Genomic DNA, 18595 nt, shown 5'->3' with positions numbered 1-18595 from the left:
GTGCTGATGATACATAATACCGGTGAACTGTAACGCTCCTGCGTTTTTATAGTAAGCTGGATTTGCAGCTGCAGAATCTCCACTCAGTAGTCATGTAGAGATGTGTTGAAATACCAGATCCAACTCTCCAGACTCATCACTGTGGGCCTGTCTGCTTCAGCATACAGATATACACACACTCAATAAGATGTTCCTGGAGTGATAGAATGTATATGACAGTATAGAGGTGATGTGCTGAAGGGACAGGTGTAAGCAGTGACAGCAATGATAAGCACTTGATAGTAATGTTCAGGAGAGTAGTAGATGGTAATAGGTAGTATGCAGATAGGTTAGTAATCATGTATGGTAATAGGTGGTAAGGACAGCAGATGACCTACAGGAGAGACTAACCCAGTGCAAGGATAGATGGTAGTAGACTCAAGAGCTAGCAATCTATGTAACAGTTCAGATGATAGAATTAGTATTGCATAGATGGTAACAGTCCTTAATGTGCAGAAGTAGATAGTGTAAGTTAGTTATGGAGGAATCCCCTGTGGGGTACTTATCACTAGTAAGGTTAGTAAGTAAAGGGGTCCAGTAGTAAGGGAGTGATCCGGTAGCGAGATACGGGATCAGTAGCGAGGTTCCGGTCTGTTCCAGGTAGAAGAGAATAGCTGGAGGCTCCGGCAGCATAGGACAAAGCTTGTAAGCATGCGGTTAGCCGAGAGTGAAAGCAGTATGCCAAGAGTGATCGGGTAGCGAAATACAGGATCAGATAGTGAAACAAGTTCAGGTAGCGAGATACAAGAGCGAGTGACATCAGGTATGGCTGCTTCACAGATGGCTTGAGCGAACAATGAGAGAGTGAAATAGCCGCTCAGAGCGGCGCTCAGCGATGATGTCATCCGGCTTAAAGGTATATGCGTTCCACCTAACTAAAAAGGTGGGACGCAATATAAAAAGGAAAATGGGCAATAAGGGTACCAAAGGTACCAGAATCTTACATGAACCTAATTCCTAATGTGTGTAGGGATCAAGGCAATCCAGTTTCTAAGGGCAATAATCTTATTTTCAAGAGATTTTTTTCTCATAATCTCATCGACCTTATACATTTACTGTATGTGTGCACCTCTTGTGATTCCAGAATGGATTTCCCCAACTTTTGCATGTCTTGGAGGTCTCCTATACATTCAATTTTGGGGTATTCTGAACTAGCCATGATCAGAGAGGTATTTGGTTTTCTAGCACAAAAAAAAGTCAGTCCACTCAAAACAGATATTTCCTTAACCACTTAAGCCCCGGAAGATTTGGCTACTCAATGACCAGGCCCTATTTTGCGATTCGGCACTGCGTGACTTTAACGGACAATTGCGCTGTCGTGGGACGCTGTACCCTAAGGGCTCTTTCACACGGCCGTTCCGTGTGTCCGCAAATCATCCTATTTTTTTGCGGATGATTTGCGGACATAATGTAAGTCTATGGCATTGCGGATGTCAGCGGAATACCATCCGCTGACATCCGATTTTCTTCCTTTCAGTTCTGTTCCGTTTTTTGGAACAGAACCCTATTTTTATCCGTTCAAAAAATGGAAAGGAAGGAAAATCGGATGTCAGCGGTGTCATCCGCTGACATCCGCAATGCCATAGACTAATATTATGTCCGTATATCATCCGCAAACGGATGGGATGATATGCGGACATACGGAGCGGATGACACAAGTGTCATCCGCTCCGTGAAAAAAAAAAAAAAATCCCACAGCGGAGAATAAATCCGCAGCGGCCGTGTGAAAGAGCCGTCCTCTTTTTCTGACGTCCTTTTTTCCCACAAATAGAGCTTTCTTTTGGTGATGTTTGATCACCTCTGCGATTTTTATTTTTTGCGCTGTAAACAAAAAAAGAGCGACAATTTTGAAAAAATAACTATTTTTCTATAGGAAATTCTCAAAAAAAAATTTAAAAATCTAAATTTTTTAACATTTTAGGCCAATTTGTTTTCTGCTACATTTTTTTGGTAAAAAAAATAGCAATAAGCGTATTTTGATTGGTTTGCTTAAAAAAGTTATTGCATTTACTAACTACGGGAAAGATTTCTGTCATTTGTATTGTTTTTTTTTTTTTTACTAGTAATGGCGGCGAGCTGCGATTTTTTTTTTTTTTTGCGAGACTGCGACATTGCGGCGGACAGATCGGACCCCTGACTGACATTTTTGACACTTTTGGGGGGACCAGTGACATTACTACAGTAATCGGTGCTATAAATATGCACTGTTACTGTCAAAATGACACTGGCAGGGAAGGGGTTAACTTTATTGGTGATCAAGGGGTTAAGTGTGTCCCTAGGGGCGTAATTCTAACTGTGGGGGGGGGCGTGGCTTGTGATGTAACCTACATAGCAGGATCGTATAGTCTCTGCAGTTATATAGGGGAGAATGACAGACGACTTTGTTTACATCAGCCGCTTGCCTTCCGCCCTCTCCTGCGGGAGATCACGAGTGGCCGGCGGACATCAGGGCCGCCGGTCACTCGCGCGTGGATCTCAGTGAACGAGCGGGGGCGGGAGCCACAGGAGGCGGAGCGAGTGACGTACTCCTACGTCACTTTGCCCAGCAGCAGCTGCCTGCCGCAGTATATCTGCGGTGGGCGGTCGTTATGTGGTCAAAAAAAACTATTAGATGGGCACCTTAACGACCACAACATAAAGGGATATAGAATGTAGTATTGACATAAACACGTGTATACACACACACACCAAGGGTTGAACTGGATGGACTTCTGTCTTTTTTCAACCTTACCAACCACTTGTTCTCCAGAGGATTTACCCCAACTTCATGACCAGGACATTTTTGCGATACGGCACTGCCTTATTTTAACTGACAATTGCGTACTCATGCAACAATGTACTCAAATTTATGTCATTATTTTTCCCCACAAATAGAGCTTTCTTTTGGTGGTGTTTGATCACCTCTGCCATTTATAATTATTGCACTATAAACAAAAGAAGACCGACCACAGTATTTTCTATTTTTTGCTATAAAACATATCCAATTAAAAAATAGAAAAAGAATCAAATTTCTTTATCAATTTAGGCCAATATGTATTCTGATGCATGTTTTTGGTAAAAAAAAAAAAAAAATCCCATTTGCGTATATTGATTTGGCTTGGGCTAAAGTTATAGCGTCTGCAAACTATGGGATATTTTTTTTCTTTACTAGGAATGGCGGCAATCCGCGACTTATAGCGGGGTTGCGATATTTCGGCAGACAGTCAGACACTAATTGACGCTTTTCAAACTTTTTGGGGACCAGTGACACTGATACATTGATCAGTGCTAAAAATATGCACTGTCACTGTACTAAGGACAGTGACTGGGAATGGAATAACATCAGGGGTAATTAAAGGGTTAAATGTGTGCCTGACCAGTGTTGTAGTGTACTATGGGGGGGAGGTGCTTTTACTAGGGGAAGGCATGGATCCATGTCCCTGCTTTACAGGAACACAGGATCCATGCCTATTGTACTGACAGAATGGTAATCTGCCTTGTTTACATAGGCAGACTGTCATTCTGCCAGTGTAACAAATGATCGGCGGGTGCCGGCAGACATCGAGTTTGCGGTACCCACAGCTCAGCGTGCCCTAGACCCGGAAGTGTGGGGTCACGTGCTAGGTATGTGATCCAGTGCAGCAGTGCTACCTTGCCACCGTATAAGTAAGTTATACAGATGGCAAGTGGTTAAAAAATGGCATGGGTAGATAGGTACTGCCATGGGAACATGTACCAATGCAAAAAAATTATGTTGAATAGTATTCCTTGTTAAGGGAATAGATCTTTTTATGTGGCCTAAAGGGCAACAATAAAAATACACACATTATTTAAATATACTTGGCGGGAATCTGCGCGTGAAGTTGTACACCAATACAATGTACTTCTATAAAAAAACGTCATTGCAATTTACTAAATATCAACAATATAGCATCATCCAGGTTCCCCAGCACTATTGTGCATGTTCCATCAGTTATAAGGACCTATCATTTGCAACAGCTAGTCTGGTGTGACAGTATCATTGTAGCAGACAGTTATAAGGCATTGCTTATACTGACTGATGTTGGACCTACTTTGCTGGGCAACCTGATTGACAGCCCAAGGTCTCTCACCAGTGCCAGCATCTTCTCCCTGTCTTCTTGCTGGTGCCAGTCTTTGGCCACCTTGACTGGCCGGAGCGGGATGACCCCAGTCCCATGCATGCGCAGGAGTACAGTCACCCCAGCACACAGGCACTGAGCTGGGTATGTACAGTTCAATGTGCATTCTGCAGATAACTGCAAGCAATCAGGTACGTTTATTCAATTGCAGAAGAGACCTTGCATGTCTTTTTGCAATAAAAAGCGTGCTTGATTGCTGTTTTTTTTATTTAAAGCCAGCCATAGATGGATCGAATCTGGGCCTGGTTTAGCAGGGACCAGCCCAGATTCGATCCATCTGTGGGCAGGCTGGTTGTACTGAAGTTGATCCAGTTGCTGTAGAGCTGAATAAGGCCCCTTTCACACTATCCGTCCGTCGGATGGATTCCGTTTTTCTCAGCGGGGGATCGAGCCGCCGATCCCCCGCTGAGCAGGAGGATGACAGCTGTGTCTCTGTGCTGTGTGCGGAGACACAGCTGTCAGTTCCCCATGCGTCTCTATGGGGGAATCGGATGGGAACGGACCGTCGGTCCGTTCTCATCCGATCCGATCCGCTTGACGGATGGAAAATAGGGTTTCCATCCGTCCAGATTTGACGGATCGGGTCGGATGTCAGCGGATATGTCTCCGCTTGCATCCGATGCCCCATAGGAATGCATGGGGGGACCGTTCAGATCCGCCAAAAAAACGAACAGGCGGATCTGAACGGTCCGCCTGTGTGAAAGGGGCCTAAGGCCCTTTTCACACATATGGTCCGTTCAATTCATCAGTTCAGTCACGTCAAAATGTATCAGTTTTTCATCCGTTTTTCGTCAGTTGTCATCCGTTTTTCGTCTGTTTTTTGTCAGTTGTTATCTGTTTCTCATCCGTTGTCATCCGTTTTTCATCTGTTGTCATCTGTTTTCATCCATTGACATCCGTTTTTCGTCCGATCCGTTTTTTTGACGGATGAAAAATAGGGCATTCATCCATTCAAAAAAACGGACATTGACGGAAGCGGATGAAAACGGATGTTAACTGATGATCATCCGCTGTCATCCGTTTTTACATAGAGATACATTGATGTCTTTTTTTCATCCGTCAACGGATGGATGAAAAACAGACAAAATGACAGCATGTGTGAAAGGGGCCTAAGACTTCCCTTTTAAGCACATGTGCCCTGGTATGGTTCAGAAGGGTGGTTCAGAAGGGTGAACCACATGCTTACTACATGCCTGGATAAGGGTCTGGTATGGATTTTGAGTGGGGGTCCACGTCATTTGTTTCTTAAATCCTCCAAATGGTTACACAAACTAGTTTGGTTCTAATCTTTTTCCATTTTACATAAAATGTTTTTTATAGCCCTTTTTGCCTTTCCCACACACATTTTCTTTTTGCCCCATTGACCAGGGAGCAAAGAGGTGGAACTAAGTAAAGGATTTTTCTTAAAATGGTAATGGAAAGATGCTATATCAACCTTTGTTTCTTGAATATAACACATTGCATATAGTTGTGTTATCTAAATTATAAAGGTCACCTAAGTTCATCAAAGGAACTTTGTCCTCAGTGTTTTCCTGTTAAGTATGGTGGTTTGCACTGAAATTCAGCAGTCTCAAGAGCACTTTCTATAGTGAGAGTGTGTTATATGACATTAAAGAGGTTGAAAACTCGGTAAAAATTTTTATTTTTTTTTTACAACCTGAAAGAGAAATACATAATGAGCTAGTATGCATCGCATACTAGCTCATTATGCAATACTTACCTTAGAACGAGCCCCCGCCGTGCCGTCCGCTCACCTCTATGACGGGTGACATGTCTAGTCGCCCGTCTTCCGGGATCGCGGCATCCGGCCATCTGATTGGCCGGAGCCGCGGTGACGTCACTCCCGCGCACGCGCGCGGGAGCCGACAGTCACGGCACGGGGCTCTGAAGGAACGGCACGAGCGGCCGTTCCTTCATAGCGCATGCGCCAGTGACGTCACTGGATGCATCAAAGGTAAATATCTCCTAAACGGTGCATGTTTAGGAGATATTTACAGTACCTATAGGTAACCCTTATCATAGGCTTACCTATAGGTACAACTATTAGAGGAGGGTTTACTTCCTCTTTAAGGACCATTCAACCCAAAATTAAAAATGTAGTAATTATTGGAGCCTGGTGGGTTGAGTTAATCCCCAGCATCTTATGTCTTGGGTTTTCCAACATTAAGATCTCCTTGACATAATTCCCAACTTAGTCACTGTCTACCTGGGAATTTTGGGTGATGGGAACAGCCAGGTGCGCAGTCTAAAGCCCCGTACACACGCTACGAATTTCCGCCGACCGGTCGTCTGTCTTTTGTCCAGAGTGGTGTCCGTTGGTTGGAATGTGCTCTAGACTGCACACGAATTTTCCAGCACGACAGAATTCTACTTCAGAAGTGATGTCATGTGTTGGATTGCTTTCTATGTGTTCTTTCATCTCTGAGCATGCCCAGTCTTGCTCATAAGATTTTTTCCCCGTCGAAATCTGTACTAATGAGACGAAAATCGGATGTGTGTTGACGGAGGACAAAAATTTTAATGCCTGCACATCAGGATTTTGTCAGCCGAAAATCGGAGTCGGCTGTCGAAAGCACCATACTAACAATCCGAAAATCGGCAGATCAGTCGTCGGACAAAATTTCCCTTCCGAATTTCTTATTGTGTGTACGGGGCTTAAGAAACACATGAGCAGTAATCTCACCAAAATGTAAAAAGCAGAATCGTTGGGTAATGATGTTTTATTTTAATGCAGAAGCTGAACAGAGTTCCAAGAAGTCTTCAAGAAGCCCAAGCCCAGAGGCTGTCCTTCGACGGTAAGAGTTCAGAACATGACTAATATACCAAGCAACATCGAACACAAACAACGTCTGATAGAATTTCTTTTAAATGTTGCACAATTTCTATCTTTTGCCAAACTTTGTTTTTTTTTATTAGAGGAAAACGTTCTCAGATCCAGCCTTCTACGTCTGATACAAAGCACAATATGCACTTGCAGTACACCACCCTCATCCGCTCATGTAAGTGTTAAAAGGACCAATGAATATCAATCACAAGATAGTTGGTGGGAAAGAAGGATTTAATGGCTGATGATCAGAACTTTGTAGATTAAATTTGAGCGTGGTAAAGTCTTGAAATAGTTGATGGAACTATGGCTTTACTGTGCTAAGCACTGATTCGGTTTGACAGTTTGATTCATCTAGTCCTTTATCATGATAACCTATATGGCAGAATTTTCTTGTTGTGTATCAAACACTACTCCACAGAATACATGGTTTTCAAAAACTGCACTGTTGATTTTCCAAAAAAACTATAGATTATGGTGTAACGCAGTGGTCTCCAAACTGTGGCCCAAGGGCCGGATGCAGCCCTTTGCTTGCTTTTATGTGGCCCTTGGGGCACTATTCCTCTCATTGATTCAAGGCATTATTTCTTCCTATTGGCACCAATGATAAAGCACCATTCTTTCTACCGACAGTGAGGCATAATTCCTCTCATTGATGAAAACAGTGGGTCCCTATTCCTTCCTGGCACCAGTGATAGATGTCAAAGGGGAAGTTTTTAAAGTGAATTGATACATTTTATTAAGCATCACATTAGTACGATTTTCCTGAATGCTTGCAGTATCACGTTTCACCCTGCAGAGGTCACTGTTTCAGCGGTCCCCCTCTAAATTGTTCTAATTTTTTTGTTCATATTTTAGCCAGCTTGCTCTATCAGGAATACAGTGATGTCGCACTGAACCAGGAGATCCAAAGGCAAAAGCCTGGTGACTCTCCAGCAGAGGAGAAGGATCCTGGATCTCCTCGCCAACGCCGGAGGATTCTATCTTCTCAGGATTCCTACTTGCAACGCTTATCCATCTCCTCGGCAGACTCATTGTGGCAGGACCTCCCTAAAGTCCGTGACAGTGTCACCTTTATGTCAATGTCTCGAGAGGAGCAGAAGCTGCAGGAGGTTGGTGAAGAAACAAAGTAACCTTTTTTTTCTTTCGAAATTATTCATTTTTTACAAATGATGCCCCACTGGACTACTGTGTTGTACGATATAATACAAAAACATCCTGTCCATATGGGCCAACCCTTTTTAACATGGAGGAAACCCTTAATTAAACTTTCAGGTCTCAGGGGAATACCTGCTATTTTTTACTATATCTACAGTTTATGATACATTAGAATAAATAAAACGTTGGAGTATATGAATACATAAAAGAAAAAGGAAGGAAAGAGGAAGAGCTGAGGTATATGGGAGGGGTGGCCTAATAATGACACCGATTGGGAACGAAAGGCAAAGAATCAGGCCAAATGTTTCCAGGTTAAAAGGAAGACTGGATATAGATAGATAGGTAGATAGATAGATAGATAGATAGATATATATATATATGGGAGAGATGGCCTATTTTGGACACCATAGGCCAAGAATCAGGTCAAATATTTTGTTTTAGATAACAAGAAAGAGCAAAGGTATATTGAAAAGATGTCCTGAGCTGGAAACCATAGACCAAGAAACAGGTGAAATGTTTCCAGGTAAAGTGGAAGAGCTGAGGTATAAGGGAAAGGTGGCCTAATATTAACACCAAATGGAAAGGCAAAGAATCAAGCCAAATGTGTCCAGGTAAAAAGAAAGAGCACAGCGGTATATTGGAAGGATGTTCTGAATTGAACAACATAGACCAAGTCAGGCCAAATGTTTCCAGTTAAAGAGGAAGAGTTGAGCTACTCTATATTGGAGAAATGGCCTAATATGGACACCATAGGCCAGGAGGAATCGGGTCCTTTTTTTTTTTTTTTTTTAATAAACAGAGCAAAGGTATATTGAAAGGATGTCCTGAACTGGAAACCATAGACAAAGAATCTGGTGAAATGTTTCCAGGTTAGAGGAAGAGCTGAGGTATAAGAGAGGGATGGCCTAATATGGACATCAATTGGATACCATAGGCCAGGAATCCTCAAACTATGGCCCTCCAGCTGTTGCGGAACTACACATCCCATGAGACATTGGATGTCTCATGGATGTGTAGTTCCATGAGACAGGATAAGGTATAGCATTCACAGACAGGATAAGGTATGATGGGAATTGTAGTTCCTGCGCAACTGGAGGGCCATAGTTTGAAGACCCCTGCCATAGGCAAAGAATCAGGCCAAATGTTTCCAGTGAAATGTTTTCAGGTTAAAAGGAAAAGCTGAAGTATATGAGAGGGATTGCCTAATATGGACACCATAGGCAAAGAATCAGGCCAAATGCTTCCAGAAAACAAGAGCACATGGGTATATTAGAAGCATGTCCTGAACTGAACACTGTAGACCAAGAGTCAGGCCAAATGTTTCCAGATAGAGAGGAAAAGCGGAGTTATATGGGAGGAGTGGCCTAATATTGACACCAATCGAGCATGAAAGGTAAAGAGTCAGGCCAAATGTTTCCAAGAAAAGCAGAGATATACTGTATTATTAAAAATATTGGGACGCTTGCCTTTACACGCACATGAACTTTACTGGCATCCCAGTCTTAAAGGTTCGTAAGGTTCAATATTGAGTTGGCCTATCCTTTTCAGCTATAACAGCTTTAACTCTTCTGGGAAGGCTGTCCACAAGGTTTAGGAGTGTGTCTATGGGAATGTTTGACCATTCTTCCAGGAAGCACATTTGTGAGGTCAGGCATTGATGTTTGAAGAGAAGGCCTAGCTTGCAGTCTCCACTCTTAATTCATCCCAAAGGTGTTCTGTTGGGTTGAGGTCAGGACAGGTAGGTCATTAAAAACTCCTTCTCTCCAAAATCATTCATCCATGTCTTTATGGACCTTGCTTTGTGCAATGGTCCAAATCATTTGGTGTAGGGGGGGGGGGTATTATGGTGTGGAGTTGTTTTTCAGGGGTTGGGCTTGGGTTTGTGGTGGAGGAAAATGACTGACCTGCACAGAGTCTTGACCTTAACCTTTGTAATGAATTAGAGCGCAGACTGCGAGCCAGGCCTCCTAGTCCAACATTAGTGCCTGACCTCACAAATGTGCTTCTGGAAAAATGGTCAAACATTCCCATAGACACACTCCTAAACCTTGTGGACAGCCTTCTCAGAAGAGTTGAAGCTGTTATAGCTGCAAAGGGTGGGCCAACTCAATCTTTAACCCTACAGACGAAGACTGGGATGCCATTAAAGTTCATGTGTGTTTTAAATGCAGGGGTCCTAATACTTTTGGTAATATAGTGTATATGGAAGAGATGGCCTAATGTAAGCCAAGAATCAGGTCAATTTTTTTTTTTTTTTTTTTTTTTAGCTAAAAAGAAAGAACAATGGTATATTGAAAGGATGTCCTGAGGTGGAAACCATAGGCAAACAATCAGGTCATATGTTTTCAGGTTAAGAGGAAGAGCTGAGGTATGTGGGAGGGAAGGCCAAATATGGACACAGTTGGACACCATAGGCAAATGTTTCCAGTTAAAAGGAACAGCACAGCGATATATTGGAAGGATGTCTGAAATGGACACCATGTTTCCAGGTTAGAAGAAAGAGTAGAGATATATGGCAGGGATGACCACCAATTGGACACCATAGAGCAGTGATGGGGAACCTTGACACCCCAGATGTTTTGGAACTACATTTCCCATGATGCTCATGCACTCTGCAGTGTAGTTGAGCATCATGCGAAATGTCGTTCCAAAACATATGGGGTGCCAAGGTTCGCCATCTCTGCCATAGGGCAAGAATCAGGTCAGCTAAATCCAAGGTAAAAAGGACAAGCCAAAGTATATTGGAAGGATGTCCTGAATTGGCCCTTACTTAGTCTAAATATTTCTAGGTAAAGATGTAGCTATATATTCGTGTACTAGTAATTCCAGAACCTGAACTGATAGCTTTCAAATTGGACAAATCTCTCTGCTATCCAAAGCTGTAGAATAATCCTGCATTTTGAATGTCTTGAGGCATATACCCCAGATACTCCAACCATCTCTTTTATCTGATATCTTCAGGCCAAATTTGAACTCATCATGTCTGAGGCGCTCTACCTGCGCAGTCTGAACATCGCTGTGGATCATTTTCAGCGCAGTACGGATCTGCAGGAAGTTCTAGGCACCCAGGACCGGCAGTGGCTCTTCTCCCGTCTTTCTGAGGTTCGAGAGGCCAGCAATGAGTAAGTGCTTCTTCTACTACCTTAATCTCCAATGAAACCTCACTTCTACCTATTGTCTATTCTCATATCTCATAATGACCAAAAACTTCTGATCACCTACTCATGTTCATCAACGTTCTTTTCTCTATCGCTCATTGACAGACGTAGTCCTCGGTGATACAGCACCTTCGGGTTATGTTGCCTCCACAGGAGCAGGACTAGACAGGAAATAAAATGCTCTGGCCACACCCTAGGGGCAGTCCCCGAGGGTATATCCTCTCTCTCTCTGCCACAGCAAATCAGTTTTTTTCTGTCTAGTCAGGAGTAAGGACCTAGATACCTTGCTGGGATCTTCGGTCCTGGCAGGATTTTTTTCTTAAAAAGATTTTTTTTAGACAGCTTTTTTCTCCAGTGTTCCTGTGAGATCTTCAAGCAAGAAAGCTGAACTGGGCGACGGGCTGGATGTTGAGATCCGGTGGTCACCCCAGTTCAGCCTACGAGCGCGTACAGGCCATAGCTCCGCGCTGGGTCGGCCGCGACATAGTCCCACTGGAGGGACTGACCCCGCGAGTTAAACGTCTCGCTGAAACGCCAAGGACCATGAGTCACGGCGTCCGTATTGGTCGACAGCCCTCCCGCCCCGGTGGAGAGGGGTACTGTCAGGAGTTGGTGCCCGCCTGGTTCCGGTATGGTGAGTAGCATGTTCCCCCTTTTCCCCTGACGGGTCTTGTGGTGAACGCGGGCCCCTCTCTGTATGGTAAGGATGAGTTCCCCTCCATCCTATAACATGGCACAGATCCCCCTACTTTGAGTGTGATTTTATGTGCAAAAAGCCAGGAGGCTTGGTTTGGGAGCTGACAATCTAATTGTAAACATGTTAAAAAAGATTGTAATTAGTGGCAGTATGGGTATCTTACTGTGATAATATAAGTATCCTACCAGTCAGTAGCCACGGACATGTAGACTGCTTTCCTAGTCAAGTCTCCAGCGATAGCAGGCCTTCCGAACGGCCATGCGGTCCGCCAGGGCCGGTACCGCCGACCAGGCTAAATCCCCATGGAGAGAAGGTGTTGTGATGCTCTGCAGTCACGCCGCTATTCGGTACTAGCCGCCGCCATTGTTTGCTAGATCGCACGAGGCCGCCATTTTGGCATAGCCTCGTGTCTCCAACATGGGGGCGGCCATGTTTGAGGTGATCCAAACACCTCGTGGAGCTAGGGGAGGCGCCGGAAGGCGTGCAGAGGGGCGGAGCCGCCTCCTTTCTTCCTGGGCAGCCAGCCAAAAGACTTCCTGTTTGTGAACACAGCGCTGTAACCTGTTGCAGTGAACTCTGAGCATCAAGTGGTGAGCCTGGGGGTCTATCTCTCTCTCTCTCTCGATCGATAGGGATCCCTAGCAGGTAACACTGAGGGGCTTTTGTGGCGGTGGGGGTCTGAAAAAAAAAAAAAAAAGTTTTTTATTTAAATTTGAATTGTATTTTCCGGGAAATTACTGAAATAATCATGGACCCTGCCACACAAATACCCCCACCTGTTTCCCTCGAGGGGGCCACGGGACCCGCCGGTGCACAGAGTATGGATGCATTTACAGCAGTTTTGGAGTCTTTGGTGGCTCGGGTGGAGGCAGCCTGTCAGGGACGAGGGTCAAGAAAGCGACCCCCGCCTACCCCTATATTATCTGACACCTCTGACTCTGATTCAGAGATGGTCACTGCAGCTGCAGGTCCCTCTGCAAGGGCTGTTATCTCAGGAAAAGCTCCCTCAGACAGTGAGGAGGACGTTCTTTCTCCCGCTATAATTCAGGAAGAAGCATTGGTGGACGCACTAGTTGTGGCGGTGCGGGAAACCTTAAGACTTGAGGTTTCACCGGCAGAGGCAACTGAAACAGAGATTCCCTTTGGTACTAACAAGCCCATTAAAACGGTGAAGGTTTTTCCTGTACCCAAGTGTTTTGGTAATAAAATTAAAGGAGAATGGGAGCATTCTAAGCGTACCTTTACTATTTCCAAGCGTATTGCTAGACGCTATCCGTTTGAGGAATCCATCATTAAGAAATGGACGGTACCACCAGTGGTGGATCCACCTATTTCCAGGCTGAATAAAGCCACGGTTATCCCAGTGGAGGACACTTCGTCCTTTAAGGATCCGGTGGATCGAAAGATGGAAGCGGAGTCCCGCACTATCTTCTCCCTGATAGGGTCAGCATTTAGACCAGTAATTGTTATTGGTCTAGTTTCCCAGACACTAACGGAATGGGCGAGATTGGTACGCCAAGACCTAAGGGGAAAAGATATCCCCCAGGGAACATCTGATTTGATGGAACAGATTATACAAGGGCTACAGTTTGTCTGCCTTGGATGCTACCCCCCTATTAGGGCATGCATCTATGTCAGCGGTAATCCTCAGACGTGTGCTGTGGTTAAAATGCTGGTCAGCTGACCTAGGTTCCAAAAAGACCTTGACGAATCTCCCCTTTCAGGGGAATCGCCTATTTGGGGCCACCCTAGATGAAATTATTAAGGATGCCACTGGGGGCAAGAGCACTTTCTTGCCACAGGCTGCTAAAGCTAAGGGACCTCGCAACAAGCGAGGACCTTTCTTTACCGCCCATAAAGGGTTCGCACGCCCGGCTGGAACAAGCGGGAAAGGCAAGACTCCTCCAGGAGGGTTCAAGAAAGGCTGGTCGGACAAACAGAGGACCGACTCAGCCAAACCCGAAGCAAAGGATTACACAGCCTGAAGGTGTGCCCCCACCCGGGTTGAGGGTGGGGGGACGTTTTCACCGGTATTCAGGACTACTACCGGTGCGATTCTTCCCTTCGAACATTTAAGTACTACAGGAAACGATAGTCACCGTTTCCTGAATAGATCTTTTCCTTTACCTTTTCCTAAGATTAGTCTCAATTCCCCACAGGAATCGGATCTGGTTGACCAGACAGACCAAGAAGCCTCTAGCCGGGTGACTTCGGTCCCTGAGATTCAACCAGGAGAGATCACCATTCCTGATAGGAATCAGGTGTCGGATAAATGTGTGGGAACAGAAAACGACCAGACTTTGTCGGATGGTCAGGGCCAGATAGCTCTAGGGACGCCTGGTTCAAATCCCGTCAGTGCCAGTGGTCCTAGAAATTCTAGGCTGGCCTCGTCAAGCCGGCCTGGCCGACTTGGACTTGCTAGTCGCGGACGTTCCGTGGGAACTGCGTCTCAGGGAGTATCTGCGGTCTCGAGGACCAATCTACCATTGTGCTTTACAGTCGCTGGTTTTAATGGCCTGGCCATTGAGACCCAAGTACTGAAGGACAGAGGGTTGTCCGCTTCAGTCATTCCTACCCTTATTAAAGCAAGGAAAGCGACTTCCAGCAAAGTCTATTATCACACATGGAAGACTTATATCGCGTGGTGCGAATCTTTAGGATTTCCTCCACGTACCTATTCGGTGACTCGAATATTGGCCTTTTTGCAAAAAGGGGTTGAGCAGAAGCTAGCCTTGAGCACCATCAAGGGTCAAGTTTCAGCATTAGCAACCTGCTTTCAGAAACCTTTAGCTACCAAGTCCTTGGTGCGGAATTTCATCCAGGGGGTGCGGCACCTGGCTCCACCAGTCCGCGCGCCGCCCTTACCGCCCTGGGATCTTAATTTGGTTTTGTCGGTTCTACAGAAACCTCCTTTTGAAAACATCAGGGAGATTCCCTTGCTTACTTTATCCCAGAAGGTGGCCTTCTTGGTGGCTATCACTTCTGCACGCAGGGTGTCAGAACTGGCTGCTTTATCATGCCAGTCCCCATACTTGGTGATTCATAGGGATAAGGTAGTACTCCATCCTAAGCCATCCTTTCTTCCTAAGGTGGTTTCAGATTTTCATCTGAATGAAGATATTGTACTACCTTCCTTGTGTCCTCAGCCCAATCATCATCGGGAACATGCGTTGCATTCCTTGGATGTGGTTCGGGCAATCAGGGTATACCTGAAGGCTACGGAATCGTTCCGTAAGACGGATTCACTTTTTGTGATCACGGATGGCCCCAGAAAGGGGTTGCCTGCATCTGCCGCGACTATTGCCAAATGGATTAGACAGACGGTGGTACAGGCTTATTCTATTAAGGGTCAGAGTCCTCCGTTCCCTGTTAGGGCGCACTCCACTCGGGTGTGGCCATCAGGAGTCAGTGGTCCAGGTATGTAAGGCGGCCACCTGGTCGTCGGTACATACCTTTACAAAATTTTATAAAATTGATGTGATGGCATCGGCGTATGCCTCATTTGGCCGCAAGGTTTTGCAGGCCGCAATTTGAGGAGACTGGTGGTCTACCTCAAGGGTGTATTTCTGTTTGAAAATTTTTTTGTTGAGTCTCATCATTAAGGATGAGCATTGTAAACTTTGGTTTTGATTTCCATTTTCCCACCCCTCATTTGTGATACTGCTCTGGGACGTCCCGAAGGCGCTGTATCACCGAGGACTACGTCTGTCAATGAGCGATAGAGAAAAATGGATTTTTGTAAAATCTTACCGTAAAATCCTTTTCTCTTAGCTCATTGACAGACGTAGTACCCGCCCCTCTGTTTTTGAGTTGGGTTGGGTTAAATTCTCTAAACACTGCTTTTGTGACATAACTGATTTGCTGTGGCAGAGAGAGAGAGGATATACCCTCGGGGACTGCCCCTAGGGTGTGGCCAGAGCATTTTATTTCCTGTCTAGTCCTGCTCCTGTGGAGGCAACATAACCCGAAGGTGCTGTATCACCGAGGACTACGTCTGTCAATGAGCTAAGAGAAAAGGATTTTACGGTAAGATTTTACAAAAATCCATTTTTTTTTTGAATAGGGTACAAATGATAAAAAAGAAAGGAGACACTTTAAGAAGTGAAGGGAAATTCAATTTTTGTAAGCTTTTGTAAAATGTTGGATAAGCCATTACTTTCTTTCCAGGTGATAATAGTACGGGACAATAGGGAGAATATCTCCACAGGCTTCTAATCCTTTCTACTCTATGGACAGTAAAAAACTTTTTTGTAGTTTTAGGTATATTTTAACCACTTGCCTATTGGGCATTTTGCCCCTTTCTTCCTAACCAGGCCATTTTTCAGCTTCCAGTGCTGTCACGTTTTTGAAATTTCACAGTCATGCAACACTGTACCTATCTGAAATTTTTATCTTTTTAAAGCTTTCTTTTGGAGCTATTTATTCACTATTGTGTTTTGTTTTTTTGTTTTTTTTTTACCTTTTTTGCTAAAAAAACAAAAAAAAGACAACATTTTGGGGGAAAAAAAAACACCTCTTTGTTTCTGTTATAATATTTTGGAAATAAGCAATTTTTTTTTCTTCACTGATGTGCACTTATGGACACTGATGAGGCTGCACTAATGGGCACTGACAAAGCTGCACTGATGAACACCGCTGAGGCTGCACTGATGGGCGCAGATGAGGCTGCACTGATGGGCGCAGATGAGGCTGCACTAATGGGCACTGATGAGGCTGCACTAATGGGCACTGATGAGGCTGCACTGATGGGCGCAGATGAGGCTGCCCTGATGGACTTTGCTGTAGCACAGTTGAGGCAGCACTCACTCATCCATGTCTTTATGGACCTTGCTTTGTGCACTGGTACGCAGTCATGTTGGAACCGGAAGGGGCCACCCCCAAACTCCTCCCACAAAGTTGGGAGCATGAAATTGTCCAAAATGTCTTGGTATGCTGACGCCTTAAGAGTTCCCTTCACTGGAACTAAGGGGCCAAGCCCAACCCCTGAAAAATAACCCCACATCATAATCCCCCCTCCACCAAGGGATTTGGACCAGTACACAAACCAAGGTCCATAAAGACTTTGATGAGCAAGTTTGGGGTGGAGGAACGTGACTGGCCTGCACAGAGTCCTGACCTCAACCCTATAGAACACCTTTGGGATGAATTAGAGCACAGACTGCAAGCCTGGCCTTCTCATCTAAAATCATTGTCTGACTTTACAAATGCGCTTCTGGAAGAATGGTCAAACATTCCCATAGACACACTCCTAAACCTTGTGAACAGCCTTCCCAGAAGAGTTGAAGCTGTTATAGCTGCAAAGGGTGGGCCAACTCAGTACTGAACCCTACGGACTTAAGCCTCGTACACACGCAACGAATTTCCGCCGACCGGTCGTCCATCTTTGTCAGAGTGGTGTTTTGTTGGTTGGAATGTGCTCTAGACTGCACACAAATTTTCCCACACGACAGAATCCTACTTCAGAAGTGATGTCATGTGTTGGTTTGCTTTCTTTGTGTTCTTTCTTCTCTGAGCATGCCCAGACTTAAGATTTTTCCCTGTCGAAATCTGTACTGACTGCACGAAAATCGGACGTGTTTTGACGGAGGACAAAAATTTTATAGCCTGCACACCAGATTTTTTTCGGCCGAAAAGTCGGAGTCGGTTGTCGGAAGCATCATACGAACAAGCCGTAATCGGCAGATCGGTCGTCGGATGAAAATTCCCGGCCGAATTTCCACTCGTGTGTACGAGGCTTTAGACTGGGATGCCATTAAAGTTCATGTGCGTGTAAAGGCAGGCGTCCCAATACTTTTGGTAATATCCATAAATCTTCCTTTGTAGACTCCATAACTTTCACACAAAATGATTAACCACTTACCGCATACTAACGTATATTTTCGTCGGTAAACTTTGCAGTAGTATACCGGGATGATGCCTCTAACTAGAGACACCATCCCGGTACCGTGGTCTAGTGTCAACGGTCGACTTTCCATCGGTAACAACCGATGCGGCTCGGGAGCCGCTCGATCGTTACCCGTGTGAGCGGGAGGGGACGTCCCCCCCCCCCCCTCCCGCCGCCTTCCGTGACTTTGCTCGGGGCTCCCGTCCCACCGGGAGCACCGAGCACCCAGCCGGAACATCCGCCGGCTGGATGGAGTCCCGATGAATGCCGGAAACTGCTTAGATCGGGTCTCCGATGATGTAACACGGAGGCAGCGTCCATGACGTCACTTCAGGTTACTGTGCTGCAAAAGGCGGCAAATTTAAAAAAACGGCTGTATGCAAAAACGCTGTTTTCAGGGTTATGCATACATGGAAGTGTAGTGGAGGGGTCTGGAGTCTTTTAGACCCTCGATCCCTCCATAAAGTGTACCTGTCACTACATATTGGTGTCACAAGGGACGTTTACATTGCTTGTGACAGCAATAAAAGTGATTTGATTTTTTGTTTTTTTTTTTTTAAACCTGTAATAAAGTTAAAAAAAATAAATAAATAAATAGGAAAAAAATTTTTTTTAGCCGCCCCCCGTCACCGTTAGCTCGCGCATGAAAAAAAACGTATACGGAAGTCGAGCCGTGAATGAAATCGCTCTTCAAAC

General features: G+C 45.0%; 1 protein-coding gene across 1 annotated transcript in view; it reads left to right on the top strand.

The window, feature by feature from the left end:
- The window catches only part of LOC309563501 (uncharacterized protein), a gene marked incomplete at its 5' end in the record, with an annotated part of 67514 nt that overhangs the window by 9978 nt on the left and 38941 nt on the right, over nucleotides 1–18595 (top strand). Inside the window, 4 exons of the mRNA XM_082267895.1 lie at nucleotides 6913–6973; nucleotides 7095–7177; nucleotides 7861–8114; nucleotides 11122–11282. Coding sequence (XP_082124021.1) covers nucleotides 6913–6973; nucleotides 7095–7177; nucleotides 7861–8114; nucleotides 11122–11282 — 559 coding nt within the window. The remainder of the gene's footprint in view (nucleotides 1–6912; nucleotides 6974–7094; nucleotides 7178–7860; nucleotides 8115–11121; nucleotides 11283–18595) is intronic.

Source organism: Pelophylax lessonae (genome assembly GCF_965119305.1).
Source record: "Pelophylax lessonae genome assembly, chromosome: 9".
Lineage (NCBI taxonomy): Eukaryota > Metazoa > Chordata > Amphibia > Anura > Ranidae > Pelophylax > Pelophylax lessonae.
The sequence above is the reverse complement of the archived record's forward strand: the minus strand, read 5'-3'. Positions and strand labels throughout refer to the sequence as shown.